This window comes from Cyprinus carpio, unplaced genomic scaffold (genome assembly GCF_018340385.1).
Source record: "Cyprinus carpio isolate SPL01 unplaced genomic scaffold, ASM1834038v1 S000006825, whole genome shotgun sequence".
In the NCBI taxonomy this organism is placed as follows: Eukaryota; Metazoa; Chordata; class Actinopteri; order Cypriniformes; family Cyprinidae; genus Cyprinus; species Cyprinus carpio.
Genome location: NW_024879403.1, coordinates 65,678 through 90,663, shown reverse-complemented (window position 1 = coordinate 90,663; position 24,986 = coordinate 65,678). Strand labels below are relative to the sequence as shown.

The following is a 24,986-nucleotide window of genomic DNA, read 5'->3' as shown; positions in this document are numbered from 1 at the left end:
ATGTCTATAATGGCGCAACAGCTTGGGATTGACTATACTGGACGTTACGTTGACAAATTTTGCCCTTCGTGTCAGAAACAGCTTGAGTGCTTGGAGTACTACCGTACATCAAAAATATACGGGGCCATCAATTTACTGTCCACATCCACTGTAGATAGTATCACAGATTATAATGGGCTCTGTGTTGTTTTTTGTTGTGTTGCGGGAATGAACCTGCAAGAGTGGAGGAGTTCCAGAGGACATCTGCACTGTGTATCGATGCACCTTACTAGAGAATAAGACCAGCAAAGCAAGGTAAATAATATGTGTACGTTTGTCTCTGTGTTTTTGTCAGATTTTTGCACACCAGTTTAACCTACACTCTAAAAAAAAAAAAAAAAATCTGAGACTGCTAATTCATGGTAAGAGAACAACTATGGTTTTGAGATATTTGTGTATTCTGTATACTAGGATTTGCCTTTTAAAAGTGTGTCATTTTTACTTTGTCATCTGTCACTAACAAAGTGGATGGTGAGCAAAGGTGGTGGCTTTGGAGCAGTGCCTGGGTTTTGCAGATGGCTATGTATTTTTCACCCATTATGTTTCCGTTGCCTTAAGATTCTTTGTGAGGATAAATCCAGAGGATACAACATATGCGCTGCAAAGTGTCCTAAGACGGGCGAAATGGTGAAGACGCACTGTTCCAGCATTGGAAGACTGTATTTTTAAGAGTTTTACATGCAACATTCGAAATAAAGAATTTTATATTTTGTAATTACGGTGTCTGTTTTAAAGGGGTCATATGATGCGATTTCACTTTTTCCTTACTTTTTGGAGTGTTACAAGCTCTTGGAGCATAAAGAATATCTGCAGAGACTAAAGTCTCAGATTCAAAGGGATATTCTTTATATAAGTTAAGTTAACCAGGCCCTCCTGAAATGGCTCATTCTAACATTCCCCCACATGTCTACGTCACTATGTGAAAATATTTGTGTAATGCCACCCAAATAATTTTTTTCTTTCTTCTCTTTTTTTTTATTTATTTATTTTTTTTTTAATTTTTTATAATCACAGCTTGATAAAGGGCTTGTATAAGCGTGCTGTACTGGTGTGTCCTCTCCCCGCTTCCGTTTCCTATGGAAGAAGATTAGTCTCAAATATAATTCACGCAAAAAACACGATTCACACATGCGTAGACAATTTCACATGCATGAAACCTAATTCACATACACACAAAAAAAATTCACGTGAGTGAAAAAAAAAAATATATTCACAAAAAGCAATTCACATGCGCAAAATAAAATTATATATTCATAAAATGCATTTCACAAATGCAAAACACAATTCTTAGATATACAACTGTGCACAAAAACCTTTGAATGTTTAAAATGTACGAGTGTCTGAATGTACAAATCGTCATTTACTACGAATCCACTCGGATTTGTGTGTGTGTGTTTTTTTGAGACTTTCCTGGCAGAGCTCTCTTCCCACGTGGGTCTGTCGTACTCTTTAGCCAATCAGATGCGAACTTACCATTCAACCAATCATATCATAAGCCACTGAGAGTGCATTCAAGGAGCACGATTCTGCGCACCTTTTGTGCAATATGGATTAATTAGAACGGAAATTAAGCCTTTACATCAGTAATCCCATAGACAGTAAAAGAAATGGACACAGCGACCCAATTGGAACTTAATTGAGACAAGTGAAGCCCATTTTTAGCGATTTTTAGCACTTCCGTTTCTGACGCGCAGACTCAAACTAAGCTTGATGACGTCAGCAACCTGTCTGACGGATGTAAATCTTCTAGTAGCTGTGCGTGCAAACTGCCATCGTTAATCTTGCAGAGACGGCGAGCTTGAGCGGGGAGTTCTTTGGCGTGAGTGAGCAGGAGTAAGTATTCTGATTAATTATTTTGTATAGTATTTTAAAATGTAATGCCAGGGCTTCTATGGGCTTCTCTCTTGACGTCTCCCCGATTGCCTGCGAGCTTCTGAATGCACTCTCAGTGGCTTATGATATGATTGGTTGAATGGTAAGCTCGCATCTGATTGGCTTAAGAGTACGACAGACCCACGTGGGAAGAGAGCTCTGCCAGGAAAGTCTCAAAAACACACACACACAAATCTGAGTGGATTCGTAGTAAATGACGATTTGTACATTCAGACACTCGTACATTTTAAACATTCAAAGGTTTTTGTGCACAGTTGTAAATCTACGAATTGTGTTTTGCATTTGTGAAATGTATTTTATGTATATATAATTTTATTTTGCGCATATGAATTGCTTTTTGTGAATCTATTTTTTTTTTTCACGCACGTGAATTTTTTTTGTGTGTACGTGAATTAGGTTTCATGCATGTGAAATTGTCTACGCATGTGTGAATCGTGTTTTTTGCATGAATTATATTTGAGACTAATCTGCTTCCATAGTTTCCATGCATAAAACGTGTCGCTGGTCACCGGCCTGGAGATTTTTGCAATTTGAAATATCGTTTGAAGCAAAGACCAGGAATAAAGCTCTGCCGACAGTGTCTGAAGTCCATTGGCTTTTGCTTCATATTAAATTGTGTGGAAAACTGTTCAATCTGGCCAGGTACGTGAGCTGCTTTATGCTGATGATGCTGCCTTTGTTGCCCACTCAGAGGCAGATCTACAACTACTCTGCTCATTTTTTTCCGCTGCATGTCTAGAGTTTGGTTTGCAGATTAGTCTTAAAAAGACAGTTATCCTTGCCCACCCTGCAACCTTGAACCCTACAGTATACATTAACAACATATGTCTATTTGTGGTAGACATGGGCTTCACAGTATCAAACAACAATAACCTTGATGCAGAGCTTGACATGCGCATTGGAAAGGCATCATCAATGTTTGGAAAATTGAGCAAGCGTGTCTGGCACAACAAGTACCTCTCATTGCTCCTCAAAGTCTGTGTATGCCATGCAGGAGTACTTAGCACCTTACTATATGCAAGCGAGACATGGACAACATACAGGAGGCACGAACATTGCCTCAACGCCTTCCATTTTTGCTGCCTTCGCTCCATACTGGGTGTATGCTGGAAGGACCATGTGCCAAACTCTGTCATACTTGAGAGAACTGGTTCCAGTGACCTGTACACCATCCTTCGTGAACGCCACCTCCGCTGGACTGGGCATATTTATCGAATGAATGACACCCGCCTCCCAAAAAATCTTGTTATATGGCGAGCTGGCAAACACCCCCCGCAAACATGGTCGCCCCCATCTACGTTTTAAAGACGTCATTAAGAGGGATCTTCAGGCCTTCTCCATCAACTTGGACAACTGGGAGGCACTTGCAAATGACAGACCCAACTGGAAAAATTAAAAACGGCCGCAGGGTTTCTCAGGAGGCTTACAAATCATTTCTGGAAGAGAGACGCTCAAAACGGGAAGCAGTTTGTCGTACTCGACATGAACGGCCATAGTAGTAGTATGCACCATTATGAAAAAAAAATCAAATAAAATAAAAAACTTAAATGAGTGAGCAGTTAAACTCTTCTTTAATAACTTTGCTTACATACACAAATGCCAATTATAAATGTTTTGTGTGTGTGTGTGTGTGTGTGTGTGTGTGTGTGTGTGTGTGTGTGTGTGTGTGTGTGTGTGTGTGTGTGTGTGTGTGTGTGTGTGTGTGCACATCCATTATCTACTCTAATGTTGCTCTAGAATCCATGTGGAGTGTGCTTTTAATGCAAGGAGTAAACAGGGTCAGAAGAATGTATTACACAATAGGCCATCTCACGCAGGCTAGAGAAAGACAACAAAATAAAACAATTTTACCCCACTCGTGTTTCAAAACGCCCCCTTGGTACACATTTAATTTGTTAAAAAATCTAATAATATGAAAACTGAACATTTTTTATACTTGGTTTATAATTTATGGCATTTTTTACTGTAAAAGTATAATAACTATTCTCGACACATTTAACTTTCAGTAAACAAATAAATAAATAAATAGCCCAAATAAATAGATGATGAATAAAAAAAATACACAGTCCTTAAGAGGGGCGTTTCCTCCCCCACTCTAACCTCCGTGTCGCTTCGCATTGTTCATACTGTACTGCCTCCCACTTCTGGACGCGTCAGGGGCGTAAGATCGCTGTATATTTGCCTGCTCCAGGCCTGCAGCTTCTCCTTTCTCGCCGTTGTTGGTGGGACTAGCTCCAGCAAGCGCCGCCACTTTCAGTTTTGCAGATACTGGGGGGACTCGAGCCTCTACCCCTTTAATCAAAAATGCTATCTTTGTCCAAGAATTCTATACAGAAAGCGAAAGTAAAAACTGACGGAGGTTTCGGCATCTGACGCTGCATTTACGGCCCATATTCTCTCAGAGACGATGAGAGATTAATATACTTCAAACATATGCTGATAAAGGTACCTTAATTCAATATCTTAATATTTATCTTGTGGCCCGTACATAGTGTGTGTGTTTTTCGCGTTAAACAGGTTGTTTTTGAAAATTGCTGCCAGAAATAAAGCTGCTCTTAATTTCCATTGATCGTTTCAGTGTTAATAATGCTTATTATACGAATAAAATAACTTAAAAAAAAAAAAAACATTTTCAATGGAGAGTTTCACAGTGCGTGATTCCATGAGAATTGTATTGCGGAGCAAATTAATTATAATATTGATTTAATAATAAAAATAACCTAATAAGACGCCTAATAATAAGGATGTAACAGGCATACATTAATTGGGAATGCCAAGTCCTCTTAATATTGCCAATAATTAATGTTTTTGACAACATCTCTGGCTATCGTCCATACATGATGATCGTCTTTCGACGCACCCCAGCGAGGGAAGGTTATCGCGGGACCCCCGCAGTGCGAGCCCGTCCGAGCGATCTGGGGTGCTGTCGCCCCTTCATATTCGCGTTTTGGGGGTTTTGTTTAGACATATATAAGGGTTGTAGTTTATTGACCTAAAGCGGGCAGTTGCGGGTCGAAGAAGATGTACACATCCCTGACACGTTTACAAACATCATTAAAACTAGGCTAGTTGTTCGTTTCCATACTCTAAAATAAATTTTAAAAATGCTGGGTTTAAAACAACCCAACTTGGGTTATTTGGCAACCCAGCGCTGGGTAACATGCTGGGTTATTTTGACCCAGCTTGTTGGGTTAAATGTTTGTACTCACCATGCTTGTTTCATTTAAGTCAACTGTTGTTTAAAAATTATTATATTGCTGGCTTAAAATGGAATTCTGTATAATTAATTAAAACACAAACATTGCCACATTGTTGGCTGAAAAAGATGTAATTGTTCAAATAACATATTGTGTCTGGAGCATGTGCACGTCTTTTACATGCACCATTTTACACCCGGACGTAAGATTATTTCAGTCAGAGAGAAAAAAAAAACAAACACACACACACACACACACACACACACACACACACACATACACACACACACACACAAAAAAAAAAAAAAGTCTCTAATCATAGTTATCTGTACTTGTATATGCAGGAAGTTTTGTGATCTCTGTGGGAAACCATGAACGTGATGAGAACCTGTATTTAATAGCCTGGTATTGCCATCAAGGTGAGTCTTAGGTGAAACATGCCCTCATTAACCTAACTATGAAATAAAGTAACTTAAAAATAAAGTTATTGAGCCTATTGATTTTATTTATTATTATTATTATTATTATTTGTACATACAAAGCCTCAACTTTCAAGTATGTGTAGGCTATACGCCTATAATATAGGTGTGTTTGTGTAAGTGTGTGTGTGTGTGTGTGTGTGTGTGTGTGTGTGTGTGTGTGTGTGTGTGTGTGTGTGCGTGTTTTAACAAGCTTGCACTGAACCAGTGTTGAAAAGGTTACTTTAGAAATGTAATATGTTACAAGTTACCCGATTTAAAATGCAGTTAGAAGTCCTATAACTATTTCAATTAATTTATTAAAGTAATGCAACTGATTACATTTGATTAATTTGATTAAGTTTTCAACTGTTAATCATTTTCAAACATTTAAAGCACGGCAGCGTTAGCCGTATAGTATAGGACTGATTACTGTCAGACTTTTAAAATCCTTCATCACTTGAATTATGATCATAATAATTTAAAGGGGTCATATGATGCAATTTCAATTTTTCATTTCTTTATGGAGTGTCACAAGCTCTTGGTGCATAAAGAAGATCTGTGAAGTTGCAAAGACTAAAGTCTCAAACCCAAAGAGATATTCTTTATAAAAGTTAACACTCATCCACGCCCCCCTGAAACGGCTCGTTCTAACACACCCCCACATCTCTACGTCACTATGTGGAAAGATTTGCATAACGCCACCCAGATATTCACGCAAAGAAAGAAGGCATACCTTTTATTCTCGTTGTAGTATTGTTGTTGCTGCTTCCGCCATGTCGTATAGAAGTTGTGTGTTTCACTGTGAAAGCGAAACTACTTTGTTTGGCCTTCCAAAAGAGGATGATATCCGCTTCGTCATGCCTGGGGCTGATCCTTGCTGGTCACTGAGGAAATACATCAACTTTGCACTGTGGATCGCCGGATCGGCTTTCACCGTGGATGAAGCGGAGAAAGCGAAATTACTTTGTTTTTGCCTTCCAAAAGAAAACACGACTTAAAATCATGTTTATATCACGTTTATAATTGCTCCGGCTGGACAGGACAGCACAATATGTTAAGGGGCGTAACATTTCTGTCACATGCTTGAGGAATTCGGCCAATCACAACGCACTAGATAGCTGGCCAATCAGAGCACACCTCACTTTTCAGCTCTATGAGTTTTGTAAAAATCGACGTGTTTCAGAAGGCGGGGTATAGAGGAGAAACAATAATGTACAGTATGTGGAAAATAATGTGTTTTTTGAACCTTAAACCGCATAAACACACTTCATTTCACCAAATACACAAAATAATGTTCTTTTTAGCAGCATCATATGACCCCTTTAATTTTAAATCATAGCCACCACAAAATCAGACTTTCGCACCACTTTTTTTTTTTTTTTTTTTTTTTTTTTTACTTTGAGATTCTTAGGTTAAATACAGATTTAAAATCATAACAAGAAATGGTTTAATAGCTATGATACCATTTTTTAAATAAAATACTTGCATAGGGTAACTGCAGGAAGCACTGGCATCTAATAATGCCTTGGGGAAAAAAAAATAATAATAATAATCTTAAAGAATAAAAATATACATGAACCAAAATAGAAAATAAAATTGTCATTAAATAACCTTGTGTCCTATTCTATGACCTAAACTCCTGAAACATTGGTGTCTCATATTTTAGAGCATTCAATACAATTTATCAAAGAAGTCGATTAAATCTGTGTATGTAAAAAAAAACAAAAAAAAAAACATTGTAATCCTCTTTGTAATCATTAACAATTTCATAGGTAACTGTAATTTAATTACACATTTTTCTCAGTATTATTATTATTATTATTATTATTATTATTATTATTATTATTATTATTATTATTTATTTTTTTTCCCCCAGATTTCAGTTAGATTTGTTTTGTAATTGAATAATCCAACACTGCACTTGACATATTGGATTACTAAAACAAACACATAAATTAATGATTGTTTTACATAGCCACTGTGTATATTAAATCTATTTATAAATCCTTAAATTAAATCCTTAAAGTTTCAAAAGTTATCTGTTTGTCTTCTGTTGTTTGATTATTACACAGAAGGAAGCCGGTAGCCAATATTAGATCCAGTATATTTACACAATTCTTTCTAAGCTGTTTACATTCACTTAAGACATAACTGATTGTGTTTACATGAATATTCGCCAAGACGGGCAATTTGACACAAGTGTGTGTGTGTGTCTCAAGACTCGTCAGCCCCGTTACAGAGTATATGTCAGTTTAACTGCAAGAAGGCACAAAAGAGATTCAATGTTCATGCTCTGTCTGAGAGAAGGTTTGCTGGTGCGCTCTTGGGTGTGTGTCAGGCCCGGTTCTACAGGGGTGCTAGAGGGTGGTAAGCACTCAAATGAAATCAACAGCACCTTGAGTTAAAGCTGTAATTATGGCATTTCATTGCAGATTTGGTAAACTATCCAGTGTGTTATGGTTTGCGTTCTGGAGATCGGTTTCTATTTCAAGGTGTTTTTTGCAGCGTTGACCAATGTAGCTAATCACACACATATAAATATATATCAATTTGTATCATGAAAAGCGCTTTACAAATAAACTTGAAAACTTAAACTTCAACATATATGTTGATTTCTAGAACCCAACAGGCAATCAGAGGTGTTTAAGAATCCACTTACAACTGACAGAGTTGTTGATCAGGTGTTCTGTTCAAAACAAATCATCTCATTATAACAAAGTGTAGACGTGATGTAAATAAGAGATTCATTTTGCGGCATAGAGAATTTAATTGATTATAACCCAACTTTGTGATATCACGATTAACTAAGATGACTGACAGCTTTTTAGTGATTATAAACGGTGCGCTATTTGCGCTTAGCAATGGACGGCACTGAAACCTTTATATTTTAAGGTTAGAGCACCCTCACTAATTTAAGAAACACCCTCAGTGATTTGATTCTGGAGCCGGGCCTGGAGTGTGTACACACAAAATAGTTGTGTGAGATCTTTAAATACCTTGGAATTATAAGCATTCTAATCAGTTTTGAGATATTGAGCTTCAAAGTTTTTGCGTTCCATAGACGTCCATAGCCATAAAGTTGTTTAGCGTTTTAAAACAAAAAGGCCCAAAATGTACACAGCTTACGAAAGAAACACCACTTAATGCAAATAAGTTATCACTGAATAAGAATATGTGAATAACTCAATTTTGACAAAAAAATGTCAGATAGAACCTTATAATTCCAAGGTGACGAAATACGAAATTTTAGCCCTTAGTGTTTTGGTGTGGTTTATATAGCAGTTTTTAATCATACCTTGAAGAAACCTAACTACAATCAAAGTAAATGTAAATACTTTTTGTATGTCATGTGTCTGAATCAGTGCTTATGAATCTTGGAGGACACACAAGAGTTTCCCATATTTCCTCTATATGCTGCTCTTAATTAAAAGAACCCAACTCTTTCAGATCAGAAATCAACATTTCTGAAGCTTTTGAATATATTTACATATATTTAAATTCACGTACATTAAGAAATTGTTCTTTTCTCTATTCTAAGTCAGTTCTCTATGGAGACATCAAATTCACAGGAGCCTAGCTGTGTATCCATGAAGAGTGACTGGTCTATGGATTTACCACAACATTTTGCTGTAGGACACATATCAACTGATCTAGGGTACGGCATTTCTATTCAGACAGATAGGTAGATTCATATGAGGTTTGTCTACATCTGTATTCTGTTATATTAGCTCCAATCTATTGTCTGTTATATTAAATGTAAGCTTTGCCCACAGGCAGAGCTCAAACTCAGAGTTTACCTGTATGTCCATGAAGAATGACAGGTCTACAGAAGAGCCGACAAGATTTAAGGGAAAACACACAACTGATTTGAGGTACAGCATTATTGTCTAGATAGATAGATGACATTATTAGATTGATATGTTTATTTTACTATCATGTATCTCTTTAATTAATGTTGCAATCAACTATTTGAATCTTTCAGCCATGATTTTCAACTTGTCCAGAGCAGATCCAAATTGAATCTGATGAAGTTTCAGTGTCTTTATGAAGGAACAGCGACGCAGGGAAACCCAGTACTGCTGAATGAGATCTACACAGAGCTCTACATCACAGAGAGTGGGATTGGAGAGATCAGTAATGAGCATGAGGTGAGACAGATTGAGACACAATCCAGGAGAGCAGCAACAGAGGACACAGCAATTAAATGCAATGACATCTTTAGAGCTTTACCTGGACAAGATAAACCCATCAGAATTGTGCTGACAAAGGGAGTCGCTGGCATTGGAAAAACAGTCTCTGTGCAGAAGTTCATCCTGGACTGGGCTGAAGGGAAAGAGAATCAGGATGTCCAGCTCATATTTCCACTTCCTTTCAGAGAGCTCAACTTGATGAAAGACAAAACACTCAGTCTTTCAGATCTTCTTCATGTCTTTTTCCCTGAAACCAAAGAAACTGAAATGTTTAGGGGTGAATACAAAGTTTTGTTTATCTTTGATGGTCTGGATGAGTGTCGTCTGTCTCTGGATTTCCAGAGTGATGTGAGGTTGTGTGATGTAAGTGAATCAGCCTCAGTGGACGTGCTGCTGATGAACCTCATTGAGGGGAATCTGCTTCCCTCTGCTCTCATCTGGATCACCTCCAGACCAGCAGCAGCTGATCTCGTCCCCTCTGAGTTTGTCCATCGAGTGACAGAGGTGTGAGGCTTCAGTGATCCACAGAAGGAGGAATACTTCAGGAAGAGAATCAGTGATCAGAGTCTGGCCGATAGGATCATCTCACACCTAAAGTCATCAAGATGCCTCCACATCATGTGCCACATCCCAGTCTTCTGCTGGATCTCAGCCGCTGTTATGGAGAAAATGTTGAGTGAAGCAGAGAGTGGAGAGATTCCCAAGACTCTCACTCAAATGTACACACACTTCCTGATCCTTCAGACCAACATCAAACATCAGAAGGACTATGAGAAGAACGTGACAGATAAAGACATGATCCTCAAACTGGGGAAAGTGGCTTTTCAGCAGCTTGTGAAAGGCAATGCGATCTTCTATGAGGAAGACCTGAAAGAGTGTGGCATTGATGTGACAGAAGCATCAGTGTACTCAGGATTGTGCACTCAGATCTTCAGAGAGGAGTTTGGCTTGTATCAGGGGAAAGTCTTCTGCTTTGTTCATCTGAGCATTCAGGAACATCTAGCAGCTCTATATGTGCACCTCTCCTGTACAAACCACAACAGAAATGTGTTTGAGCCAATCACCAAACAGAGTTTGTTGTCTAAATTTAAGGACCGGTTTCAACTCAGTTCATCAGAACATGTTTCATTATCTGAGCTGCATCAGAAAGCTGTGGATGAGGCTCTACAGAGTAAAAATGGACATCTGGATCTTTTCCTGCGGTTCCTTCTGGGTTTGTCAGTGGAGTCTCATCAGATTCTCCTACAACAAATAATGACTCTGAAAAGAAGCAGCTCTGACAGCAATGAGAAAACAGCTGAGTACATCAAGAAGAAGATCAGGACCATTGACTCTCCAGAGAAATCCATTTGTCTGTTCCACTGTCTGAATGAACTGGGTGATGATTCATTGATGCAGGAGATCCATAATTATCTGAAAACTGGAAAAATAAGGGAAACCAAACTATCCTCTTCACAATGGTCAGCTTTGGGTTTATGTGTTGCTGACATTAGAACTGAAAATGGATGTTTTTCATCTAACGCAGTTTGTTGGAGAGCACAATACAGCAGATGCAGTTCTTAAGATGCTGTTGCCTGTGGTTAAAGAATCCAGATTAGTTCAGTAAGTCACACCGACAACAATCACTGCTTTGATAAATCATGATAGCATTTGTGATTTTTACATATGCTTTCTTACCAAAGCAACAAAAGGTTGACAAAATACCATTACTGGCAGGGGCAGATTATCACTGGCACAGGCACCAGGGTAATTATCTCCAGAGGGCCCCTGGCCAAACCTTGATTTATTTTGTTCTTTTACATTCACTGTTACTCTGTAACAGAAAGTGGAAGTTACATTGGTTGGGTATATTCAAATTGTTGTTACAAGTTTCAAATACACATGCAGCCCTGTTATAGGTAAAGAACACTGCTTGTACAGAATTTACAGGATCAAAGTATAAATGTCACAGTCAGGTTGCAAATAAGAGATTAAACCTAAATTCAGACATACAGATTTATTTAAAAGAACTTAGAAGGATAGTTCACCCAAAAATGAAAATTCTGTCATTAATTACTCACCCTCGTGTATTTCCAAACCCATAAGACCTTTGTTCATCTTTGGAACACAACCCTGCATAGACAGCAATTCAACTACCACGTTCAAAGCCCAGAAACGTAGTAAGGACTTCGCTAAAATAGTCCATGTGACATCAGTGGTTCAACTGTAATTTTATGAAGCTACGGGAATACTTTTAGTGTGCAAAGAAAACAAAAATAATGAATTAATTCAACAATTTAACTTCTCTTCCGTGTCAGTCTCCAGTCTCATTATGCCTCCGTTTTTTTTCTCATTTTCCTTCTCCTCGCTCTGTCTCTTTCTTATGCTCAACCCCTCGGACTGCTATTGGTTTGGGACGCAGTCTGTCATTGTTAATTTGTTTGACGTCACTACCTCCACTGTTTCCCGCCAGCGTTTAAATGGACAACGGGAAGAACGCAAAGCCGACTTGGTTTTCCTGTTCTTGGGTGTTTGCTAATCTGCCCTTTTCTCTGTTTGTCACTCTTATTTGATAACGTTTTGAGTTGTAATCTCGTTTTTTTTTTTTTTTTTTTTGTTCTTTTATTTTGTGCTTTCGCTTATCTCTTTTGTGCGGATGATAACATTGTCCACGCCCTGGTAAGAACTAAACAGGTAGTATGTCACATGAGTTTTCTTCTTCTACTGTTATTTTTATATTTATCTATTATTATTATTATTATTATTATTATTGGTATTCCATGTTATTTTTCTTCTTTCTTTTTCCGTTAATCTGACGCAGGAGCCGAAATTCTGGCATAGAACCAGGATGCGCTGCAGCTTGCAAGCGTTTGCGGCGAGGTACTTTCGTGAACGCACATCAAAGTCTGACACGGCAGAGAATAAATTGTTGAATGAAGTTTTTTTTTTTTTTTTTTTTTTTTATCAAATCTGGCAACAAATAGCAACAGTGTATTTTATACATACAAGAATGTTGTATAATCAGGCCTGTTTGTCCTCTATGATGTTTATGTGTGTATTTTACTGTCTTAATAAAGATCAATGACATGATTTATTTTTTAAATCTCTACAGTTTGTATGATTGTGGACTTACAGATGAAGGTTGTGCTGCCGTGTCTTCAGCTCTGAGATCAAACCCTTCAAACTTGAGACATCTGGATCTCTCATTAAATACTCTAGAAGATTCAGGAGTTAATCTACTCTCTGCTGCACTGAAGGATTCTAACAGTAAACTGGAGATACTGAGGTAAATAATTTATCTGAGAATCACACATTGGTACTCACAAAGCAATATTATCAAATTGTTTGTAGTTGTAGCAGTTCTAAAACGGGTGTTGATATACCACATTGAGTTGACACACACCATAGTGGGCGTATTTGAAATGAAATAAGTATAAAGTCTGCTGCACAGCATGTTTCAGAGTGTCACGGCCATGGAAGTTCTTTTGTTTAGTTATTTATTTATTTATTTATTTATTTATTTTTCTGGTAATGGAAACTGCCGCAAGATTTGCCGTCCTAGCCCGTAAAGACTTCCCGCTGGTGGAGTTTGTCTGGGAATTCAGTGGGCTCTCCGATTTGCTGACGCCACACTGAATTCTCTGTTCTGGATCAGGGCCAACTACCATCCCCCGTCAAGCCACTGTACTCTCAATCCTGCCGGCCGCTCCATCCCCAACCACCATCAACCCTCCATCATCAAGCCTGTCCGCCGCTCCATCGTCAAGGCTGCCGGCCGCTCCATCATCAAGTCTGCTGGCCGCTCCATTGTCAAGTCTGCTGGCCGCTCCATCATCAAGCCTGCCGGCCGCTCCATCGTCAAGGCTTCCGGCCGCTCCATCATCAAGCCCCCTTCCCCCTCCACAACCAAGTCTGCTGGCCGCTCCATCGTCAAGGCTGCTGGCACTGGCCTCTCCATCATCATCAAGGCCTGTCCGCATCAAGCTGTCCATCGTCAAGGCTTCCGGCCGCTCCATCATCAAGCGCACTGGCCTCTCCATCATCAAGCCTGTCCGCCGCTCCATCGTCAAGGCTTCCGGCCGCTCCATCATCAAGCGCACTGGCCTCTCCATCATCAAGTCTGCTGGCCGCTCCATCGTCAAGTCTGCTGGTGGCTCTATCGTCAAGTCCACCGGCCTCTCTGAAGTCAAGCCCACCAGCCACTGTACTCACAAGTCTGCCGCCTGCTCTGAAGTCCCTGAGTCCACTCCAGTGTCGGGTCCAGCCCCTGAGTCAGCTCAATTCATCAAGTTCAGTCCTGTTCCTAAGTTAAGCCCAGAAAGGGCTCCTGTTCCCAAGTCCGGAACACGACGATGCTACGTGTGTGTCTCCTGCTACCCTGTGTTTTTTCCCAATATGGATTAATAAAGACTGACTCCGTCATATCCTCGCTGCTACACAGTAGCAGCCTTGTGACAAAGTGAGTTTCAGAGTGTTAACATAAAATAAAAGCTTTTGCAAGTAAAGAAAGTGAGACATAAGTGGTATAATTGACTGCTGTAATTCAAAACAATTAATATACTATATATATATATATATATATATATATATATATATATATATATATATATATATATATATATATATATATATATATATATATATACAGTACAGGTCAAAAGTTTGGAAACATTACTATTTTTAATGTTTTTGAAAGTTTCTTCTGCTCATCAAGCCTGCATTTATTTGATCAAAAATACAGAAAAAAAAATGTAATATTGTGATATATTATTACAATTTAAAATAATTGTTTTTAAATTTATTATACTTTAAATTATCATTTATTTCTGTGATGCAAAGCTGAATTTTTAGGATCATTATCACATGATCCTTTAGAAATCATTCTAATATGATGATTCATTATCAAAGTTGGAAACAGTTCTGCTGCTTAATATTTTTTCAGAACATGTGATACTTTTTTAGGATACTTTGATGAATAAAAAGTAAAAAAAAAAAAAAAAAAAAGAAGCTATGTTTTTAAAATATAAATATTTTGTAATAACAATATACACTACTGGTCAGTAATTTGGGGTCAGTAATTTTTTTCTTTCTTTTTTTTTTAAAATAAAATCAATACTTTTATTCAGCAAGGATGTGTTAAATTGATAAAAAGTGATAGTAAAGACAATATATTATTAGAATATATATTATTAGAAATTTTTTTTTTTTTTTTGAATAAATGCAGTTGTTTTTAACCTTTTATTCATCAAATATATTAGACAGCAGAAATGTTTCCAACACTCATAATAAATCAGAATATTAGAATGATTTCTAAATGATCATGTGATAGACTGGATCTTACATGTGACACTGAAGGCTGGAGTAATGATGCTGAAAATTCAGCTTTGCATCACAGGAATAAATTATTTAGTACATTCAGAAAACTATTATTTTAAGTTGTAGTAATATTTCACAATATTACTGTTTTTTTCTGTATTTTTGATCAAATAAATGCAGGCTTGATGAGCAGAAGAGACTTCTTTCAAAAACATAAAAAAATAGTAATGTTTCCAAACTATAATATATTATAATCTAACATACATATAATATATTGTAATATATTTCTTCTTCTAGATTCAATATAGTTTCAATTAAAATGCTTTGATCATAGAAAAAATAAATAAATAAATAAATCAGCCAATCACTAACATCTTTAAAGGTAATATATCAAAGTTCATACATTATGACAGCACTTCTGTATCATCTGTACGGTACTGTACACTTATTACATGGCTGCTTAATTAAAAAATAATAAATCAACATGAAACATTAATTTGAATATAAATTGTCTTATAAATATTGGAGAAATCTAGATCAGCCATGTGAAAATATGTAGCCTGGATTATTATTATTATTATAATAATAATAAAAATAATAAACATTATAAATATTAATATAATAATAATTATAATAATAATACAAAAAAAAAATAATAATAATAATAATAATAATAATAATAATAATATGCAAATAGTATTTTTATTTGGTTTGTTTTCATATCATACATATATGTTGAGGATTTTGTAGTATTGACATAAAAATGCAAAACATTCTGACAATTGAACTGTATTAAAATTAACCCACGCAAGCACCATGTAAGTGGTTCTGCAAGTTAAACTGGACCTGTTAATCGTGTCATGGATTAAGTCACTCTTTCTTATCTGATCTGTGGATCCTGAACTGAGAAGTGAATAGTGTCATTGCTCTTTACAGGTTGAGCAATTGTGGTGTCACAAAGGAAGGTTGTGCTGCTCTGGCTTCAGCTCTGAGATCAAACCCCTCACACCTGAGAGAACTGGATCTGTCTAGAAATGAACTAGGGGTGTCAGGAGTGAATCTGCTCTCTGCTGCACTGAAGGCTCCTCATTGTAAACTGGAGATACTGTGGTAAATCAACTCACAAATCTCTCTCTCTCTCTCTCTCTCTCTCTCTCTCTCTCTCTCTCTCTCCCCCTCTCCCTCTCCCTCTCCTTCACACACACACACACACACACACACACAATATTCACATTAAAAAATAGTTGTAGCATTTCATTTACTTTTTTATTGGTCTTCCCATTATCACCATTATATTTATTAATTAACACCCAATTGTGGATGTCTAACATGCACAAAACCGAGAGGGAGGTTTAACCTGTGAAAACAATGGATAGTGTGATCAGTGTTGCGGAGTAACTTGTGTGAGATTTATTTTGATTATTTTATATTATGTGTAAATTGTTAAACAAGTAGGATAATCTGATTGGTTTATGTATGTGACGTGATAGACAGGTTCCGCCTATCTTTTTGGGCGATGGGAAAGAAGATTTTCTCCATTGGTGCAGGCGATATGAAGTGACTGATTTTAATAACGCCAAGTTAGCAAAGTTTTTGCCAACTTGTCTTGGTGGTACTGCTTTTAACTACTGGGACATTTTGCCTAGTGACATTAAGAAAGACTATAAACAAGTGAAAGAAAAAATGAAAGCTGTTTTTGGAAAATTAGTTTATCTCTCCAAATTTCAAAGTTATGTTAATGCACGCACACATCCAACTGAGGAATTTGCCATTCGGTGGATGAAGCTTTTTCCCACATATGAGGCTCATGCAAAGAATGGAGAAAAATTCAGACGTTTTGTTGCTGGAATTGAACCTTATCTACAGCTTCGCATTCATAAACAAGGTGTAGATACACTCGATGCTACTCTTGCATTGGCTCTGCAGATTGAACAGGCACACCAAGCCAGCAAGGTACTGCTGCCGTCTCAACCGCAACAGTGGACTTCTTCAGCAGCAGGAGTTTTTCCTGGATCTACTCTCAACATTCTTCCACAGACTGTACTTACCTCTCCCTGGTCTACGTACAGCACTTACTGCGGTTCACTCAGCTACATAAGGGGACTTCATGAAACTTCAACGGACCCTGGAAAGTTTGACAGAGAGAGTGGATTAACTTCAGTTTGAGATTAACAGACAGAGGTATGTCGGCAGACACACTTCTTCACTGGATCGACAGGGTCGCAGTCTTACCCCAGAAGATTCACATGGGCGCACATCAGAAAGCCGCAGGTATGATGGACATTCATATACTGATGGTGACTCTTTTTATGAGTGAAGTAGACCATCATATAGACATGCGAGTGGCAACAGGGACTATTACAAAGCACACAGATATGAGGGTTATCGTGATCAAAGTCCTAGGATGTCACCGGAATGTGGACAGTGCCTTACAGCTCAGGACTCTCTGGATCGTGCTTCTTGTTCAGACAATGGTCGAGGTGACAGGTAATCAGATGGCTACTTAAAGCGGTGGAGTAATCGGTCTCCAAGTCCTGGTCATGTGCGTTTCCAGTCTCCTTCACATGTTCATCAGCGCCAGGTGAACTATCAGTAGTTGACAATGAGGGCCAATTGCCAACTGCTACTGACACCCATTTGTAATGTTGTTGAACATCATGTGACTTCAGACTCTGGTCAGGCCGTGACAAAATGTGGCACTTGTCATCGAAGACACAGTAGTCCATTTCTCTTATCAGTGAAGATTTCAGAATGTCTACTCCTACCTTGTGTCAAAGACCCTTGGTGAAACAGTTTATACCTCTAACATCCATTTCTGGTGACACTTTAGATTTAGTGGGTACATTGTCAGCGAATGTCACTTTGAGAAAGCGTACAGTGTCACATTTATTTCAGGTGATCAGAAATTGCTCAAAAGCACTTGTACTTGGTTGGGACTTTTTGTATATGCACAAAATTGTGATTAACATGCAGAACATGTCTTTTCAGCTAGGTGAGGACTGCATATCCTTTATGGGTGTAGATAATCATTCCCTTAATCTTGTAGATGTGACAGTGTGTACCACTACAATTGTTCCTGCTCTGCCAGAGGCTGTAATCACTGCAAAACTTGCATCACCCTACACAGGTTTGCAGCCAAATGGCTACACAGGTGTGTTTGAGCCTTACTATCACGAAGATTCCAAGATCGGGTTTGCATGGACTGTGACAAAAGCAGATAAGGGTTCAATTTATGTGAAGGTGGTCAATCCCTCTGCAGATGACATTTCTCTGTACTGTGGTACTCCAATTGGTCCTTTCCATTTCATTTCTTAGAGCGATCAGGATGGTTCTGTGATCATTGAGAAAAGTGTGAACAATGTAAATGCTCAAAATGTGTTTGTGTCAAGTCAAAGGTCAATGCCCAAGTCACCTTTGCTGCCAGATCACTCTAATACTGAGCTATCTGTGACACAGCATAAGAATCTGACATATTTGCAAATCTCTTTTTCCGATGTTTTCAGTCAGCATGATCAGGACTATGGTAGAACCAGCTTGGTTACCCACAAAATCAGGACCATAGATGATACTCCAATTTAATCCCATGGGACGTAGAGGTCGGTGGGCTATGGAGCTTGATCCGTATGAATGGGTGATCACCCACAAAGATGGCAAGAGCCATACTAATGCGGATGCCATGTCTCGTATTCCTGTAGATTAATCTATGACTCCGACACCTCTCACACAGACAGTATCTATTCAAACAGATGACTTGCCTCTCACTTCTCAGACTGCTATTTTTGTTGGTGTAAATGGTACAGAAATTCAGCCTAAGGTGGAGTCACAGATTTGTCTGGCCGAATGTGAAATCGATGATGGTTTGTCTGAGTCTACTGTGCAGATGCTGTGTACCTCTTTGGGTGAGGAGGAAAAGGACATTGCATACTATCCGAAAACAGATGCTTTGCTCTGACAGGTCTATAGTTGGGTTGAAAACCATAAGAGACCTAATCTTAGAAAAGTAAAGGGGAAATTGAGACAACTTTGGTGGCAGGTTCCCCATATGGTATGGTGGACCAAACAGCCGGTACAGTGGCATGGTTGTTGTGTGACCAGTAAATACCTGAACACGGTGTTCCAGAGGAATTGTTCTCTGATCAAGGATGTCAGTATGAGTGAGAGAATTTGCAGGACATCTGTAAGAGATTAAACATCAGTAAAAAGAGAACTGCACCTTACCGGCCTTGTGGTAACGGAATGGTAGAACGGTTCAATAGAACATTGAAGAATCAGTTAGAGAAGGTTCTTTTTCAGAGTGGTGGTGAATGGGAACAGTACTTATCTACAGTTGTACTATCATTTAATGCTACACCTCATTCTAGTACCGGGTACTCGCCATTCTTCTTGGCCCATGGTCGTGAACCTCGTTTACCGGCACACATGTACCTTGATTCTCCATCGGATGAAGGCGTGGATACTCCCCAGACTTATGGTTCAGCTCTAGTCAAACGTATGGAAACTGTGTTTCAAGAAGTGCTTAACACTAGTGCAGATCAGAGACTTAAGCGTGAGTACTACTTTAATAGGTGTGAGAAATTCAGACCTTTTAAAGTGGGTGACCTGGTGTGGATGAATGATCCAACCACACAGAGAAAGAAATTTGAGCCAAAATGGACAGGACCATATCGGGTGGTTACGGTGGACATGGCTGGTATTATTTACACAGTGTTGAATGTGAGAAATGTAAAGGCATAACCTAAGGTAGTGCACTTTGAACGTTTGAAGCCCTACAGGTCTAAGTGGACAGAACCAGCACTTACTTCCACATGTGATGGTTAAGATAATGATGAAAGGGTTCAGGACTTGAGACCACTTTACACAGCTTTATCTGGGTCTCCCTTTGTCATCAGGAGGGCTGTGGGTTGGTGAAAATGAGGCTCCTGTACTCTCTTCTGTTCCTCATGTACGTAGGCCTTCAGGTCGCATAGCGCAAGTTCCTCATGCTGTGCAGCATAGACCTCAGTTGGTTGAACATACCTCGTCAGTAGGTGGGGAACCCGCATCAAAATTTGTAGTCACTCGTTCAGGGCGTGTTATTAAAAGGCCTAGGAAGTTGTCTTGTTAAAAATAAATGAATAAAAATTGGGCATAAATTGTATACAAGTAGGATAATCTGATTGGTTTATGTATGTGACGTGATAGACAGGTTGGCACGATGACATGCGCAGTGGTTGTCATGTGAGATGGGGCATTCGCGGGGAGTGTGTCAAGGGAGAAAAAGCCTTTGATGCGAGCTGCGAGTTAAATTCATTCCTGAGCTCTGTCAAATAAAAGGCAGTAAAGTTCCAGTTTATGTGTATGCCTGCATTATTTTGACTGACCCATTCTCAAGAGACGGAAGATTCCTCCTATGGTCTACAGCCCCTCTTGCACTAGTTACATGTAACGGAGTTACATAATTTAATTACAAAATAAATGTAACCGTAATCTGTTACGGTTATTGAGAAAAAAAGTGTAATTAAATTACAGTTAATTATGAAAATGTTCACAGTTACAAAGGGGATATTGAATATTAAACACACACCCACACAGCGATGTTTCAGGAGTTTAGGACACAGATCAAGACACATGCTTATTCAATAACTGTTTTATTTCCTATTTGAATTTATGTATATGCTTAATTTTTAAGATTGACTTTTTCCAATATATTATTAGATGCCAGTGTTTTCTGTCATAGCTTAGCAAAGATTTGATTTCAAAACCAGTATCATAGCTATTAAACTACATCGTATGTTTTTAAATTCGTATTTAACCTCAGAATGATCCCAAAGTAAAAAAAAAAAAAAATTATATATATATATATATATATATATATATAACATTTGATTACTTTTTGAGCATTAAAAAAAGAAGTTAAAGTCTGATTTTGTGTGGTGGCTGGGCATTAAAATTAAATTATTATTATTATTATCTTAATTCAAGTAAAGAAGGATTTTAAAAGTCTGACAGTAATCAGTATACTGTAAGGTTAAGGCTCAAAAAGTAATCAAATGTAATCAGTTACATTAACAAAGTAATTGAAATAGTTGCACTACTTATTACATGTAACTTATTCCCAAAGTAACCTTCCCAACTCTGAGCATATACACTGTAAAATAATAAATAGTTGAGAAAATTTGGGGGGAAAAAATAAGTAAATAAAAATAAAAAATAATTTTTATATAAAATAAATTGGTGACAGGGGGTCACACATTACACAACTTTTCAATAAAGAATTGCAGACAACTCTACCTGGTCTACAAACTCTGTTTCACAACCAAACTCATACATATCAAACTCGTCCAAACCAAACTCGTCTCTGTGAACTCCTACTGTTCAGTCATTTATGTAACGTTAAATGATTACGAAACTACTTTTTTTTTTCTTAAGTTCAAAAACATGCTTCAAATTATTTCAATGGATAATTAAGGAAAACTGTTAAATAACTTTATTAGTTGTTTACAAGCAGCAGGCCTAGTTTAAGGCATATTGTGCACATAATCCAAATTACAACTAAATAACAGACGTAAAGCCCAATTAATCCATAACTACATAACTCACTTGCTTAATACTGAGTGGATAAAAATGTTAAAACAAAAGTATATTAATTAAAAACTGTGAAAAAGAAAACAAAAAACATGGTGGAAAATCGTTAGCCGAATTTAGGCTCAAGGCTAAATGCAGGAGTACTTATGAGCCAGCTAAAAAAGCAAACATTTTGCTTTATCATCACATATTTGGTAACATTTAAAGCATATATATATATATATATATATATATATATATATATATATATATATATATATATATATATATATATATATATAGTTACGACCCTCTTAAAAATGGTCTAGTGGTAAAAGGAGTAACATTCAAATTTTTGTGGTAAAACTGTAAAACTGAAGGAGGCAGCAAGATACAATGCAGAGACACCAGTTGCAAACAAATGTGAATTATTGTACAAAGTGAAAATAACTACCAAAATATTTATAAGAATATATATATATATATATCATTAAAGAGACAACCAATATGTACAAATATTTACAACTCAGAAAACAAAACAAAAAAACAATACAAAATCAACCCAAGAGAAAGAGGACGCTAGTGACGCCAAAAGAAAGAAAGAAACAAAAACAAACACTTCTAACTTATTTTAAACCTCTAACCTAACTAAAGAAAAGAAAGCAAATCTTCAGCGCCAAGCGCCATATACTTCCCTATCCTCAACTAATAAAAACCAAACATACAGGGGGTGGCGTTCACCTCTTAACTAGGGTGTCTAAACAGATCGAGGTACCTAAATGTTGCACAATGGAAGTCGCACGACATCTTTCCTATCCACCTTCCTCTTGGGTAAAGAGTAAACGTCCTAGAGCCTAAGCTCAGCAAAGCTCAAAGAGCAACGCCATCCGAGTCACAAAGTGACTAAAACAAACAAAATAGCAAATCAAGAAAGAGGTAAGGTTCAAAAGAAAAATGGCAAAACAAACAAATTGAAATTTGACAAAGAAACAAATCAAACCAAGAAACAAGTAACATAACAGCAAAACCCAGGAAGCAAAAGAAGTCCTTGTTCACTTCCTTGCATGTCCTTTTATCTGCCGGTGGAAACTTTACTGGCACTGGATAGGTCGGTGTCACATTGATTAATGACTGACAGCTTCCAGAGCCAATCAGCAGACAAGGGAGGCGACCTAAGAGATTGACAGTTAACAAGGAGAGAGAGAGAGCGAGAGAGAGAGAGAGAGCGAGAGCGAACACAGGCACATTTATGGACGTAACACTCCCACCCTTAAGAACAAACTCGTTTGGTAAAAACAAACACCATACCAACTATGCTCTCGAGAGAGCATCAGCTAAGACATTCTCTGAACCCTTCTTATGTCTGATTTCTAAATTGTAGCTCTGGACAATAAGAGCCCAGCGCATTAAACGCTGATTGTGGTTGCACATTCGAGTTAAAAACACAAGAGGATTGTGATCTGTATAAACCACAATCGGAAGACTACTGGAACCAAGGTAGACTTCAAAGTGTTGTAACGCGAACAATAAAGCAAGAGCTTCTTTTTCAATTGTCGAGTAATTCAGCTGATGTTTATTAAACTTACGAGAAAAATAACTAATAGGATGTTCTATCCCATTCTCATCCTCCTGAATAAGGACAGCACCAGCACCCACGGCGCTTGCATCAACTTCCAATTTAAAAACTCGAGTACAGTCAGGTGCCATTAAAACAGGTGCATTACACATCAAAATTTTGACTGAATCAAAAGCATGCTGACTCTCAGCAGACCACTCATAAGATTTAGATGGGCTGAGTAGTGAAGTAAGAGGACTCACGACAGTAGAGAAATTCTTACAGAAGCTACGATAATAGCCGGCCATACCCAAGAATCTCCGCAACTCTCTACGGGTAGTAGGAACCGGAAATTCCGTTATTGCAGTGACCTTGGCCTCTACTGGTCGTACTTGGCCTTGACCAACCTCCTTACCAAGGTAAGTGACCGTTGCTTTGCCAAATTCACATTTTGCGAGGTTAAGCGTTAAATTTGCTTTAAACAGTCGTTCAAACACTGTTCTTAACAGGCCAATGTGTTCTGTCCAACTCAACGAATACAACACCAGATCATCGAGATACGCGTTGCAATTTGGTACATCATGTAAAACGATATCAACGAGGCGCTGGAATGTTGCTGGGGCATTTCTAAGCCCGAAAGCCATCGCCGTATACTGGAGGAAGTTATCTGGGGTTACAAAGGCTGAAATCTCCGAAGCTTGTTGGGTAAGTGGAACTTGCCAATATCCTTTCAGCATATCAAGCTTTGTAACGAAACGTGCAGAACCGATGTTATCTATACAATCCTCCATTCGAGGTAACGGGTAACTGTCTGGCACAGTCACAGCATTTACCTTACGGTAATCAGTGCAGAATCTGAAGGTGCCATCAGGTTTGGGAACAAGCAGGCACGGTGAGCTCCAGGGACTGCAACTGGGCTTGGCTAAATCATTTTCCAGCAAATACGCTACCTCTTGACGCATAACAGACCTTTTTACGGAGTTTACACGATAAGAGTGTTGCTTAATAGGACGAGCTCCATTCACCTTAATATCATGTTTCAGGACATTTGTTTGTGTAGGAACATCACCAAACAGGCTTTTGAAATCAGAAAGTAATGTTACAATGTCTATCCTCTGATCCACAGTCAAATGATCAAGATAGGAGCGTAGATCTTCTAAAATCTCTGAATTTGCTAACCTTGTACCCTGTTGAAAAGCATGGCGAAGCACCACACCATCTGTGTCCACACCCAAGATACTAGGAGATGGCGCCAAATCCACAGCCATCGCCACAGAAGAGACCGCGGGCCCTGCAGTCTGTTCCACAGCACTTGCTGTTGACGACTCTCTAGTATGATAAGCTTTTAACATGTTAAGGTGACAAACACGGGTTTTTCGTTTTCGATCAGGTGTGCACAACATGTAATCAGTTTCACTCATTCTCTTTTTCACAACATAAGGACCAAAGAAACGAGCAGACAAAGATGATCCTGGAACAGGTAACAGCACAAGCACTTCATCACCCGGTTGAAATGATCGCACTACCGCTTGCTTATCGTATTTACTCTTCATGTCTTTCTGAGCATTAGCAAGCGATTCTCTAGCTAGCAACCAAGCAGTATGAAGACGATCTCGAAACGTGCATACAAAATCTAATACATTAGTGTTTGAACTCAACTTGGGCTCTAAAATCTGTTCTTTAAGAATTTTGAGCGGACCTCTAACTTGGTGTCCGAACACAAGTTCGGCTGGGCTAAAACCAAGAGATTCTTGACGGGTCTCTCTGACAGCAAACAAAACTAAGGGAACCCCCTCATCCCAGTCTTTAGCGG

General features: G+C 38.2%; 1 protein-coding gene across 1 annotated transcript in view; it reads left to right on the top strand.

The window, feature by feature from the left end:
• Positions 1 to 229: 229 nt before the first annotated feature.
• Positions 230 to 24,986, top strand: part of LOC109053159 (NACHT, LRR and PYD domains-containing protein 12-like) — a 55,529-nt gene continuing 30,772 nt past the window's right edge. The window contains 7 exon segments of the mRNA XM_042756260.1: positions 230 to 294; positions 9,129 to 9,245; positions 9,364 to 9,462; positions 9,573 to 11,250; positions 11,252 to 11,382; positions 12,872 to 13,045; positions 16,012 to 16,185. Of these exon segments, the coding sequence (XP_042612194.1) occupies positions 9,139 to 9,245; positions 9,364 to 9,462; positions 9,573 to 11,250; positions 11,252 to 11,382; positions 12,872 to 13,045; positions 16,012 to 16,185 (2,363 nt within the window). The 5' untranslated portion in view covers positions 230 to 294; positions 9,129 to 9,138.